The sequence below is a fragment of the Protopterus annectens genome, chromosome 1.part0, assembly GCF_019279795.1.
Source record: "Protopterus annectens isolate FY-2018-M chromosome 1.part0, PAN1.0, whole genome shotgun sequence".
NCBI lineage: Eukaryota > Metazoa > Chordata > Ceratodontiformes > Protopteridae > Protopterus > Protopterus annectens.
In genome coordinates this window covers 299,277,751-299,293,056 of record NC_056725.1, presented here as the reverse complement: position 1 = coordinate 299,293,056, position 15,306 = coordinate 299,277,751, and the positions used below count along the sequence as shown (strand labels likewise).

Below are 15,306 nucleotides of genomic sequence, written 5' to 3'. Positions count from 1 at the left end.
GAGCTGATGGACTACTGCAAACAGTGGCAATTAGCAAAGTCATTAAATGACCAAAGCAAAAGTGGTGACAGCTGCATTGTGGCATCTACTAGGTGTGCACATGCAGTTCAAGAGCTTAAGAAACGTGTACCTTGCCTTCATTTCAATATCAAACTGCAAATCTTTCCTAGGACTAGTGTGACAGAGTTTAAACAGGACAATCATTTGGAAAGAAAATACGGTAGAAAGTGAGAAGCACTTCCATAAATTTAGGTATAATGGTTAGAAATGTGGGCTAAAGGGAAATTGATATTGCAAAAATCTAACCACATCCAGAATACAACAAATCAAGTAGTTTGCATGCATGTGAAGTGATGTGAGGTTTTTGGATTGATCAGCTGCTGGTTTGCGTGGATATAATGTAGATATCTTCAGAATGACGAATTCACGCAATTCCTCTGTGCAGAAGAATGTAACTCACTTCCCTGATTGAGATGCAATTAAAGGATATGAAACATTCTTGTAACATTTCAATATGCAGTTGTGAATAGGACAAAGATCAGTAGAAGTACTATGAATAGATTAATTTAGATTATCCAATTCCAGAATGTGGATTAGCTGCCAAATAATCCAAAATATTGTTTAAATCAGTACATTATACTAATGTGCTAAAGATAAGATTTCTAGAAATATGGCATGCAAGAAACTAAGTTCCTCAGGGCAGTACAGGGTACCCATTCAGTCCTCTCAGAGTCCATCAAGGACTATATTTAGAAAGAAAAAAAATAATTGAACTTAAAAATCACAAGAGAAAATAGTGGAGAAGCACATCTATATAAACAAGTATCACTAAGGCCTAAATACACTAGGAAGCCTGAACCTGATACAAGCACTCAGCTCTCCTTGTCAATAAGGAGTAATTAATCATAGGCACTAAAGAGCTTACAATTGCAAAATACCTTGCAAAGGTAAGGGAAAACAGCTCTTAAACCTTACAAAAAAGCACCTAAACAGGCATGTCCAAGGGTCAGCTTCCGATGGTTTCTCCTGTCCACCTGGTGAATCTGGGCATACTGGGGCAATGCGGCAACTGCCTCATGTACACAGACAATCCTCTCCTCCTAACACCCAACACTACAACCTGCGAGAGATGCACTTACATAGCCAAACTGGAAGCAAAGCTCTCTCTGGTCAAGACTGTGCTAGACAGTCAAGAGGAGAAGGCTAACACCTGCATTACACCTCTAGCAACTCATAGCCCTTCAAAACCCACACCATCAACTCCCACACATAGCAACACTAAACCCACACATGCGGAGGCCGTTAACATTAACCTGCCCAAGCAACAAGGACCTCTGAAACTGAAATGCAAACAAACACCAGTCACAACCAAAGTGACACATAGCTCACAACACCAGTGTGCCACCCAACAGCAGCCACTAATGCAAGACAATGTACCCAACACTTTAGTCACAGGTGACTCTATAGTCAGGCACACTGATGTCCCACTCACCAGGCTGAACAAGGAGAAAATTACAGTCAGCTGCCTGTCAGGTGCCAGGATCCACCACATAACGCATGCACTCAAGTCACTCCACAACAAGTACAAATATGACTCTGTCATTGTCCATGCTGGAGTTAATGACTTGAGACGTACCTCCCTGGACTACATGAAAAGAGACATGGAAGAGCTCTTGGATCATATGACCCAGGCAGGTATGACCCTAGCCCTGAGTAGCATCCTGCCTTCGCCAGAATGATACCACAGTACAAGGACAAAATGCTTGACTTCAACAATTGGCAAAGTTTCTGGTGTCATTCAAAGGGGATCCAGTATTCGTCTGCCTGGGAAGACATGATCGACAAACCACGATGCTTTGCCAGAGATGGTCTGCACTTGTCACCCCTGGGATTCAGGTTACTGGCTAAAGCTCTTGCCACCCCTATAGTGCCTTTTTTAGGCAAGGTTCAAAGGATAAAACCACCACTGTAACAGATATAAGCATGCAAAATCTGAAGGTAATGCTAGAAGTCTAAACCTCAAAATGCACTCTCTCGACGCACTCCTAAAAATAAAGAACATCAATATCTGTGCAGTGAGTGAGACCTGGGTCAAGGCTCCAGAGAGCACCCCTGCAATACCAGGCTACAATTCTTACCACACTTTTCGGCCACAAAACCAAGACCGAAACACTAAAGGTGGAGGAGTGTCCACATTCACCAAGGATATTCACACCTCCAGGCTAGTTGCCCAACACAATGCATCTAAAATTCTCCAGGTGCAACTAACACTAGGTAAGACTACAATCCAAATTGTAGCTTGCTACAGATCCCCCACCATACCCCAAGATCCTCACTACACCTTCCTAAACATACTGGAAAATTTTAAGACACAACCAAACACCCTAATACTAGGTGATTTCAACTACCCTGCCATTAATTGGGAAAACTACTCAGGTACCAACTCCTTTTCCCAACGGTTCTTGGAATTCATAAATTCCAACGCCCTGGATCAACTAATCCATTGTCCCACCAAGGGCTCCAATATCCTAGACCTGGTCAATATCAACATGGGAGATAGATGCTCCTCCACACCAGTGGTCACCCCCTCATTGGTCAGGTCTTACCATAAGCAAATCACCCTTGACATCCACATCCCCCACCCCCCAGTAAGGAAACCTCCTTAAAAAACTTCTCCAAAGCCAACTTCATGCTACTGAAGACAGAAGTGACAAACTTCACAACACCCACGCAGACAAGATCTGGAAGTTCGACTGCAGAATCCTACACTAAGGCACTGTATGAGCACATCCACTCATGCATGAATCGTGCCATCCCAAACAGAACCAAGATGCTCTTTCTCCAAAAAAAGGAAGCCAATCTGGTGGTCCCCTGCTATAAACAAACTATACAACAGAAGGAAGAAACTGTTGCAGAAAAGAGGAAAATCCCAAGAAGCAAAAAACTCCCTCACCAGCCTCAGTAAGAAGCTGAGATCCCTCATAAAATCCTCAAAAGCTAGTTACGAAAATAAAATTTCCAAAGATTCCAAAGACAACCACAAGGCATTCTATAGTTATGTCGAGAATCTAAATGGCAATGCTCAGATCTGCTCTGAACTACAACAGAATGGCATTAAATATACTGATCCCAAGGATATTGTCAATATCCTGGCAGATCGATTTAGTGCCAACTTCACTCCCCTCTCACCCGCTAAAGGGCCCATCTCAATACCAAAAGATTGCCAAATTCTTATAATCACAGCCACACAGGTAGAAACAGCACTCTCCAAAGCTAAGAATACAGCATCCATGGGACCAGATGACATCCCAGGCTGTGTACTACATGAACTACAAAATGAACTGGCACCCCACCTAAGTGTCATGTTTAATCATAGCCTCACCTCAGGCTTTGTGCCCACTGAGTGGTGCACAGCTACAGTTATCCCGCTCCACAAGGGAGGATCCACCTTGGATCCCGGGAACTACCGTCCCATCTGTCTGACAAGCCTGATCTGCAAGAGCATGGAACGCATTATCATGGAACTTATAAACAAAGACATTGGCAACCTCCAGACACTAGACCCCACCCAGTTTGGGTTTGTGAAGGGCCGATCTTGTCTCCTGAATGTGACTGACTTCTTCGAATCGGTGTCCAGAGCTGTGGACGAGGGTAAGGAGGTCCACACAGCCTATCTGGACCTCGCCAAGGCCTTCGACACCATCCCCCACTCTGGAATCATAGATAAACTTACTAAGCTGGGCATAAATCCCTAAGTCACTCGATGGGTTGCCAACTGGCTTACTGACAGAACCCAGACTGTAAAAGTAGCTGACTCCAAATCCAGCTCCAGACAAGTGACAAGTGGAGTACCTCAGGGTTCCGTCCTGGGACCACTCGTTTGGCATCTACTTCTCTGAAGTACAGGCCAACATTAAGGAACTCTGGCTAACAAAGTTTGCAGATAACTGCAAACTGCGGGCCATTATTGAATCCCCAAATGATGTGGATATTCTACAAAAGGGCCTTACAGAAACAGATGCCTGGTGCCAGAGCCATGGGCTCAAGCTTAATACCAAGAAATGTATAGTCATCCCCTTTGGAAAAAAACATGTACCCATGAACTACCACATAGGTGGCAGGATACTAAACATTGAAAGTGTGACTGAGAGACTTAGGGACACAAGTGGACAGTGGTCTCACTTTCGATAACCACATCACCAAAACAGTCAGGAAATCCTTTCACGTGGCACACCTCATCACTAAGGGCTTTTCATCCAGAAAAAAGGAGGTCATTGTCCCACTGTACTCATCCCTCATTAGACCCATTATAGAGTATAATGCCCCATTTGGGATGTACCTCACAAGACATCTGCAACAGCTGGAAAGGCCACAGAAATACCTCACTAAAAGAATCACAGGCCTAAAGCAGATGCCATATGCTGACCGTCTAAAAAAACTCCAGCTATACTCTGTGGCATATCGTCTACTCAGAAGCGATCTCTGCTTAACATACAAGGCCATGTCAAACCCTGAGCTGTTGGACATGCTCCACTTAAAGAAATCCCAATCCCTCAGAGCCACACACTCCAGGGATCTAAACCTTATCATCACATTGAACAAAACATGCTGGAGGGATAGGTTCCTGACCCAGAGACTCCCCATATTCTGGAATAGACTGCCCATACATGTCAAGCAGAGCACCTCATTAGCCCTCTTCAAAAGGAACCTTGATGATTGGATGGGAGATAGGAAATTCACCCCGGGGATCATGTCACCCTGCTAGACAGGGGCCCAGAGAAGTAAATACTGTGGGAAAAAAATTCCAGGGAATTGTTATGGCTAGGCTTGCATAGGCCTTAGGGCCAATAGCCTAGTACCAACCTATGAACCTAAGTCTGAAACTCATCTGTTATTCTCCAACTAGTATTCCATCTTATTATGCCCAAGGTATGGCATCAGCAAACCCCCTTTTCTTAACCCAGCACTATGCCTTCCTGTAACACTGACAATACTTTGCTACTTCTGAGCTTAACTGTCACAGCTGTAAAATGCAGTCTTCTTTACCCTAGTGAATTTGGAAGGGCTTCCATGAACCATATCCCTATAGTATGACCAAGAAGCGTCACAAAGTAATAAAGCAAACATGAAAAGCATAGCCTAATTTTAAAAGAAAACTTACAATATGTAAAGCAGATTCCATTACCCACATACATACACACACACACGTACAAAATTACTAAAAAGTTAGAAACTTACTGGTCATGAGAAAATGTTGTGTCACCCTCTGATGATACTTCTTTGGAAAAAGTGGACTCTCCAAACAACTCTGACATCTGAAAATAAATATTTTAGGGTAGTAAATGACAATAACAAAATAAAATATGAAATATATATTTAAGTAGGTGTGAGCATGTTCAATATACATACATTCAGTATACAGGGATTGAGAGTTGGTAAAACAGATAAGATGGTTACCTCACAAAGTATACAGTGTGAATCTCACCTTTGAAAGGGGGTTACAATGGTCCACAAGGGCAGCTAGCCTAGTATTCAACCATAAACCTATACCTACATTTATATAAGTACATACACACATACATAACACATTTGAGATACATGTGTGTGTGTGTGTGTATATATATATATATATATATATATATATATATATATATATATATATATATATATATATAATATATATATATATATATATATATATATATATATACACATACATATATATATATATATATATATATATATATATATATATACACACACACACACACACACACACACACACACACACACACACACACACACACACACACACACACACACACACACACGCATATCTATATGTATGTTTGTAAATATAGATAAATATATGGGATGACCTAATATGATCAGTATTACATGGTACATTAAAAGACAATTTGTAATGTAAACCTTTTTCCAGAAATGCATTGTTTCATACTGCAAGTTGCCATGTAATCAAGCACATTCCTACATCCCAGTTTCTTAGAATAATACACATTTATAGTGACCAAAATGACTGTGAGATACAAACTTGCGACCTTAAGAAAAAACTTTTGGCAAAGGGATACAATATGAACAGTGGCAGCTCCAGGCTTCTTTTCTTACCAGAGCACAGTAGGGGCACAGCAGCTAGCTAGTGAGGCATGCAGGACATAAAAACACCAAAACACAGTTATCAATCAAGTACAGAATACATGACGCATATTAACTAATTCACCCATACTCCACTTTAAATATGAATGACCATTTCTCTACAAAAGACAGTGAATGCCATAATCTTAAAAATTCTGGCAATGTTCACTCACACACACACACACACACACACACACACGAAAACTACCAATTTGTCATGAAAACACAACTAACAAAAATCTGAAAACCACGAACCACAATAAAAATACTGCATTAAACCCACGAACAATCAAGGGAGACAAGCAGGTAACTTATTGCCAAATACACAATAATTTATTTACAATCCCATTTAGCCCTTTTGTCCAAACCAATTAGCAAACTTCATCAGAACTATGGAAGTTTGGAAGCTAAGAGGGAAGAAAGTGATAAATATCCGGAAGGATTTAACAGTATTTTAAAAGGAGGGGGAAGCACCAACAACTTGAAAGAAAGCAGTGGTGAGTGCAATACCTAAAGATAGTAAAGACCCATCAAACCCAGCTTGATATAGCACTTTTTCAATTTTAAATCAAAATTATAGTGTTTATGACTACTATTGCTAAAAGAATGATAAAGGTGTAGCCAAAATCAATAGATACGAATCAGTGTGGTTTTGTGGAGAGGAGGCAAACATTTCACAACACTAATAAAAACAACGATCCACAAGGAAGAAGAAGAATGTAAGAAAATACCACTGTTTGTGGGTCTTGATGCAGAGAAAGCATTCAACACAGTAAGCTGGGAATTTGATTAAGACAATGAAAGCATTTGTATTCCATGATAAAATGTTGTTGTGCCTTTTGGCTTTTCCCGGTTAGGGGTCGCCACAGCGGAACTCCGGTCCGCTAATGACTGGCAGTAGATTTTTACATGCCAAGTTGCCAGCTCTGACATACAACCTTCAATGAAGGTACGCCCATTCACGCATGTCTCCACACAGAAGACCCATGATACAATAATAAGGTTAATTATGAGGGATTAGAAGCACAAATTAAAGCAGGAGGGTTCCTGTCTAAGTTGCTTGAACAGATGAACCAGGCAGGGGTGCCTTCTTCTTTCCCCTTTGTTATTTGCATTACATTTAGAGCCATTAGCTAAGAAAATAAGGGACTCAAAGTCAAGGATATAATTGGTATAATAGGAAAAGTTGACTATTTGCAGGCAATATTTTGTACCTGATGAGAAAAAAAATCACAGTGCTGTGGAACATTCTGAGACAGTTTCATGTCTTTTTGGAATATAAAATTAATGAAGACAGAACCAAGGCTACAGCTGTAACCTATGCATCCACAGATGAACTGGTTCAGCAATACCCATATTTATGGGGACATGATAAAATAAAGTATTTAGGAGTACAAGTTAAAAAGGATTTTGTTATGGCAGCTAAGTATATGTAGGAAGAGACTAAACAAAAGATAATACAAAAACTGAGGAACTGGAAGCTTTTGTTTATGGACATGGATAGCAAAATACAAGCAGTGAAAATGTTTTAATCCCTTTAGTTTTATATGCAGGTCGCTTATCCTTCTATAAACCAGAGGAGAAGTTGCAGCAGTAAGTAAAAGAATTGAAAGATTTTATATGGGAAGGGAACAGGGCAAGGGTCACGTGGGTACGCTGATCCTTCCAACAGAACAAGGTTGTTTAGGATTATCTGATTCGAAGGGATATTTTAGAGGTATACAGTTAAGGCTCATATACATAACTACACAGAACGATGCTGTAATTCAAAGTGGAAAGGGATGATGATGATGAAGCAAGACGGAAGTTCAAGAAATATGGAAATAGCAATTCTGGTGGCTGCCACAAAAGCAAATACTAGAAAATGGAAATTAAAATCGAAGCCAACTATACCTGCATTAGTGAACAATGTAACAGAGATAAAAAAAAAAGAAGTGGGATTGCTTAGAAAAGGATAGGAGTAAGTTACATAGAAGTAAAGTGGAAAATGTGGGAACAGTGTGTCTGTGTGTGTCTGTGTGTTTCGGCTTTTCCCTGTTAGGGGTCGCCACAGCGGAACTCCGGTCCGCTAATGATTGGCAATAGATTTTCACGAACACAGAGGTGCCAGCTCGACGTCCAACCTTCAACGAAGGCACGCCCATTTATGCATGTCTTTCGAACGCCCACCCAACCGCGGGGAGGACATGCAGACTGGGAACAATAAATGCAGAAAATGTTTTTGAGGAGGAATGAGATTTAAGAGAAGGCAGGAAATTAACAATTTATGAAATGTTACTTTGATTATATGATATATAACATGACTTATGTCTGTAGATGTAAACTTGTTAATATTTGATTACTTTTATATAAATGCAAGTCTGTCTATGTCAGAAGTGCCAATTCAATAAAGGTGGTTAAAAAAAGAAATAAGGAAAGAGTGGGATTTTTGAGGCAGCTCCTTAACTAAAACAGCAGCAACCATACAGATTATTATATTCATAAAGTAGGAGAAAGTATTCCAAGAACTATGCCAACACAAGAATGGTGAAAGGAGATTCTGCCGATAGGGATTACTGCAATTAGGGGTACAAAGAATAGGCTAGTGGGGCTACAACTTACTGGAGAAAACTGGAAAATAAACCAAGGTATTAAGAGCAAATATCTAAAAAGAGTGAAAGGTAATAGCGTGGGAAGAGGTCAAGAAGACATTTGGACTGCAGGCTAGAAACTGCTTTCACTATCAGGGACTGATATCAGAGCATAAGCAATAAAAAAGGTGCAAGGGAATCATAAGTGTAAGACCTGCTCTGGTAGAGGTTTTTGTTGAATCTAGACCAGAAGCTGCAGTTAAAGGGATAATTAGTATGGTATATGAAATTTCATACAATAACTATAGAAATCAATCAGAGGGGTTTATAAAAGATTGGGAAGAGGAAGTAAGTCATAAGGAAACGATTGGAAGACGTATGTATGGCTCCCAAATATACAGCAAAGTCTAGAGGATTTTTGCTTAAAAGTGTCTGCATGGGTATTTTTATACCTCAAGCAGAATGCAAACAATTTTTCCTCAAGGTAAAGTCAAACGGTGGATGTGTGAGGAGGAAGAAACCTAACAAGGAAAATATACTTTGAGAGTGTAATGACTTGGTAGACTTTAAAAATTCCTTACAGAGTACTCTGTCAGGAATACTGGGTGAGCAAATGGGTGCAACTAAGGAAATGTTTTTTTAGCTGGTCCACAGGATCTGTACTGCCTAGACATAGTAAGACCTTGTTGAGTTTAATTCTGGTGGAAAAAAAACAACAATTAATAGAAAATGGTAATCAAAGTCTAAACCAACTGTATGTGAAGTGGTGAATACTGTAAGAGATAAAATAACTGGAATTGAGATCTTTAGAAAAAGGCAGGAGCAAATTACATAGACAAAAAATGGAATTTGTGGAAACAATGCATGCAAAATAATGTTTTGGAGGAGGAGTGAGGTTTAAGGAAAGGCAGGAACTGATGAATTTACGTAATGCTGGATTGATAAATGCATAAAAAGAATATATATGATGTATAATGTTTGTATCTGTGAACAATGTTAACATGGTTAATTTTCTTTTACATAAATGTATGCTTGCCTTTGTCTTAAGTGATGATTCATTACAAGCGTTAAAAATGTAATGCCTCCAGATTCTCTTCCAAATTGGTTACTAACGCAAAAAATCCACTTTCAGTTTAGCTGCTCGATTCTTTCAGCTGTTACCTATCACCCTCTTCCTGCTTCATAACAAAAGGATTCGACCTCCTCTGTTCCGAGCATCGAAAATCTTACTCTTCTTGGTGCCTTTAACCTCAATCTTCTTAGCCTCATCACAAAACTGCATATATAAACTTCTAGATGTATTTAATCTCGCACAACTGATCTCCGAATATACCAAACCCAATCCTTCATCATCACATCACTCAAGGATTCGACCTCCTCTGTTCCGAGCATCGAAAATCTTACTCTTCTTGGTGCCTTTAACCTCAATCTTCTTAGCCTCATCACAAAACTGCATATATAAACTTCTAGATGTATTTAATCTCGCACAACTGGTCTCCGAATATACCAAACCCAATCCTTCATCATCACATCACTCATGGCTTAATCTACTAATAACAGACAACAACCCCACACTTCCTTTGCATACCTCTATCCACCCTCCCAATCTAAGTGATCACTGTCCTATAAACTTCAACATTCACCCCGAGTGCAAAAAGTCCCCTCCAAAACGAATTACATTCTGCCATAAATCTCAAATATTACCAAACTAAACACACATCTATCCATTCTCAATTGAGATTCTATACTCTCCTCCTCAGACCCAAACAATGCTGGCCAGCTGTTCACCCAACTTCGCTGTTATCTTAAAGCTTCATTTCTTCCTTATTGTCACAAGACTGTACAAAGCCCAAGAAAACCTCTTGCTCATTTACAAAAACTCAAAGTCGTCTAATGTCCCAAAGACGAAGCATGGCACTCCTGGAAGTCTGACCCAACTCCTTCTACTAGACAACACTAGACCCTCCTCAGAAACCTGTCCAAACATGCAATTAAGACATCTTAAGAGGCATCATATGAGAACATATCAATCAAACCTTTTTCACTCCCTTAAAACATTTCTGGATAGAGGGCAACCAGTTAAGAAGTCATAAAACTCCTCCCAGTGTGCTCTCATTCTCAGACTTTAGTACTCAGTTCTTCAATCTCCCCTCCATCAGCTCACATACTTCACTCCCCCACTCAACCTCTACCTCACCTCCCCTTACAGTCCCCTCTTCTACTTTAAAAAGATCAGAACCAAAGAAATTATACCTCTCCTTGAAAACCTAAAACTTTACTTGCCTGCAGGGACTGACACCCTCTATCTCCCAGTTCACAAATACCATCAACCAACTCAGAAATAATGGTCAACTAGTCTCCTCAATATTCCTAGATATGTCCAAAGTATTGGATACAGTCTCCCATCAAAAACTTCTCAACTAACTCTCATCTCTCAAACTATGCCATACTGTCCTTGTTGGATTCAATGACTACTTATCTGACCGACAACAAGCTGTAAAATGACAAGATCTCTCCCCATTGTTACTCGTTACATCAGGTGTTCTACAGGGGGTCAATCCTTGGACCACTCCTGTTTAGCATCTTCACCAATAAGCTGCATACTGCTACCCACCTCACCATAATAATACAGTATGCCGATGACTCCACACTTGTCTGCGCAGCCCCCTCACTGTCAACTCCAAGAAATTACTCAACTTTCATTCACAGTAGTAGAATCATGGCTTTCTGGCTCTCACTAAGTCAATGATTTTTTCAAATAACAAAACTCCAGACATTTTGTTCCCATTTATAATACACTCAACCAACAATACCAAGATAGAACCTATTTCACACACTAAGCTACTTGAAGTCACATTTGATAACATGAAATTTGATAAGCATTTGTCCTAAACCATAAAAAAGTTAATAAAAAAATCAGAGCTAAACCACACGTCACTGATTCCACAAGACAATCCATTGACAGGACTCACCTACTCTCTACTCTTCTTTATGCCTCTCCTATCTTCATCAAATTGAAGAAAACAGACCTTGCAAAACTCAATACCTGCTACAATAAGACTACCAGATTTGCTACCAACTCACTGTACAGATCTCATCACTGTACTGTCCTATGTCAACTAAACTGGCTTGAGTTACCTCACTTCCTTACATTCGCCCAACTTATGACAGCCCATGGCATAGTATACCAACCTGGCAAATGTCCAGTACTACATAACCTACTACAACCTCAATCTAATAAAGGACACCAGAGATCTTCCTAAAAACTTCTATTACAAGTTACAAAAGCTAATAATTGTTCTTGAGAATCTCTACTCCAACCAGATCGCTAAAACCTGGAACTTAACCCCAAGCACATCCTAACCACTACTAATACCTCACAGTTACCACTACTAATCCCTCACAGTTCAAAGCTCTTCTCAAATCTTTCATAACTAACTCTTGGCTCTGCTCATGGCCAACTCCTGGCTGATTTTCATCCTCTTGCAACACAAACTTCTCATTTATATCTCTATCTCCTTTTTAATCTCTTTACCTGATGTTACCCTAACTCAACTCACTTATTTCTATCATCATAGCCAATTTCTTACTTTCTCTCTCTATACTCCTTCTCTAAGCCACCCACTCTCTTCTTATTGTTACCTTGATTCTTACACACCAAAGCAATTACCTAACACAAGGTCTAATATACACTATAGTTTGCCACAGTAAAGTAGATAAAGCAAAACAAATATTCATAATCCACTGAAAATGGGCACCTGCCCAATCAGACTACCCTGGTAAACAAATGAGAAATAAATCTTCCAAATATACAGAGTACATTGTTACTCCTCTGCTACATATCTACAACTTTTGCATAACTCAAAACTGTAAGTACAATATAAGGAAAACAGCAAATAAATCATACCTCTCCCAAAAGAAATCCACCCTTAAGCTACCCAGTTATTACTGCCCAATCTCCATCCTCCCTACCCTTGGGAAAAGGTTAGAAAAACTGGTCTATAATCAACTCTCAAACTATAGAAGTCAATACTGCCTTCTCTCTTCAAGTAAAATGGTTTGTCATCCGGCTGCAGCAGTTCTACTTCACTTTGGACCTTCACTGATCATACCCTTTTAGCTATGGACAAAGGCCTCCTTACTGAAGCCATATTTAGATGTTACCACTGCCTTTGAACTGGTTTGACCAACCAAGCCTATTTAGCCACCTCACTGATACTGGGATTAGCCTTGACACTATTCCCTGGTTCCTAACTTACCTAGCCTACTGACATTCTTCAGTAGATTTTAACAACATTACATCAGCCACCGCTCCCTTACTTAAAAGGAGTCACTCACGGCTTTATACTGGCCTCCGTTCTTGTCTCCATATAAATAAGCTTACACTTTACCTTCGCCAACTTCCAATCTTACTACATGCCATTGATAATTATCTTCTCTTCCAACCACACAACCCACTCAATTCAGCATGATCTGCAAAAAAGATTTTATCTCCCTCATTATGTGGCTCAATAGTAAAAAATTATTTAACTCCTCAAAAACTGAAACTATGCTCTTCGGAACCTCCAATAAACGGCAAAAAAATTCACTTCTTATTCTTGATCATCTTAATGCCACTGAGCAGGTTAACACCTTCAGATACCTATGAGTGTCTTGATCCCTCACTTAATTTCCCCCATCATCTCAAAAACACTCGGAAAAAGATAACCTCCCTTCTCATCTGGGCAAACAAAATCTCTTCTTTCATCTCTCGTTCAATAAGAACTATTAGAAAATGGTTTCTTCTATCCCAACTTGAGTACTGCCTACCTCTTACAGTATCTGCCTTCAAAAGAATCTACCACCATCCAAAAAAATCTGCAACTCTATCTGCTGCTTTATTACTTTTCCCCAAAGTATAAATACCACAATCTTACATTAGCCAAAACCAACTGGATGTTGGTTCAGCAACGAGCCAATCCAACCCTTGGTTCCCAACTTTTCCATATCTTGAAAGAAAACTCTTGCCCTTCTCTTTCCTCTAACTTACTTGCTTAGCTTCCATGATGTAATCTTAGATCTCATAGCTACTCGGGGATTCTCTTGCAAGCAGGTAAGACCAGACTTCAGAGTATGAGTCAAAGGGTAGAAAGGGACTGGTGGAGTACTGGAGGGATCTTCGTTCAAATCCTAAAGACCTCTCTAACCACTCCACCTTTCGGGCACAACTTAAACATTTCACAACACAAACCACTTGTAAATGCTCAGTTTCAGGTCACATAGCTTAGTCTCCCTCATCTCCCACACATACTGCCGATCATTTTCACCACAGCATCTCTTAGCATGTCACTACTCTAACTAATGTAAATATTGTACATAGTGGTTTCTGTTGGCCACATTCTTAATTTTTTTTGTATTTTAATTATTTCTTTGTTAGTGTGCTCCTTTATTGTATGAATTATTTTTATTTTTTTCCACTAGATGTGTGTTTGTATTGTGAGCTGAGACTAAAATTGGTCCAACAGGTTCATTTCTCTATCCCAGTTAACAAATTGCACATAGAAATAAATATAATCAAGGGTGTAGCTACCAATATAAAAGACATGGGAAAGGTCATGCACAAAGACATTTGTGCTTGAGTAGAAAGATAAAAAATTATTATTAACTCAAATTCAAGAATAAAAAGTCAGACTTGTTTTGTTCTGGACTACGCTGTTAAGAAAACATTTTTAAACAAACAGCACATGTTGCCAACACTGAAGATATAAAAAAACACATCTTCCCACAGCAGACACAAGTGGGCAACAGTAGTTTAAATGAATGTTAATAGTTCTTTGAGCTAGAAGCAACAGTAGCCAATTAAAGATACTGGATTACAACAGTTTTGACACCTCAGGAAAAATGTGAGAGGCACCAGGGCTATAAATTGGAAGCCTACATGCAGTTATTTCATATAATTTATTTTGCTGATCCTTTACAACTATTGTTAAAGAGAAAAGAGATGCTCCGACAGCAAATATCAGAGTAGTTCCAAGCAAAGTGAAAATGAAAATTGGTTCCAGAAGCTGCATCAAGATGCCTGTGACTCACACTACTGCCATTCTTTTTACATGGGCATTAAAAACAGGATTTCCTTATGCCTAACATGACTCTTATAAAGAGGATTTTAAGTGGATTCTGGGGGGAAAAAATCCTCCAAGATCACTTTACAGCAGCAGATCCACTGAGACACAATAACAGTAACCACTGATGCACTAAAATAAATAGACTACAAAGATGGTAATATAATAACTGGGATACAGTGGAAACCATAATTAATCAATTAATTTGTTCATACATATACTTTGTTGACCAGATTAGACGCACTAGGCCAATGGCCTCTTTCAGGGGAGACCCAATGTGCTATTCCTACTGATGAAGGGAAATCTGACTTGGAATCTGACCAGGACACTGGGGAACATCTACTCTGACAAATCCCATGGGATTTTTTTTTTTTTTTTTTACATATACCTGAGCTACCACCAACTCAGGCAGATGGTACCTCGGTTTAACATTTCATCCAAGGGACAGCACCCACAAGAGTGCCCCCCCCCCATGCTGCACT

General features: G+C 39.7%; 1 protein-coding gene across 1 annotated transcript in view; it reads right to left on the bottom strand.

Annotated features, from left to right (window-relative positions):
• Positions 1–15,306, bottom strand: part of SRBD1 (S1 RNA binding domain 1) — a 2,028,107-nt gene that overhangs the window by 1,977,551 nt on the left and 35,250 nt on the right. Inside the window, exon 2 of the mRNA XM_044059932.1 lies at positions 5,239–5,315. Within this exon, the coding sequence (XP_043915867.1) occupies positions 5,239–5,315 (77 nt within the window). The remainder of the gene's footprint in view (positions 1–5,238; positions 5,316–15,306) is intronic.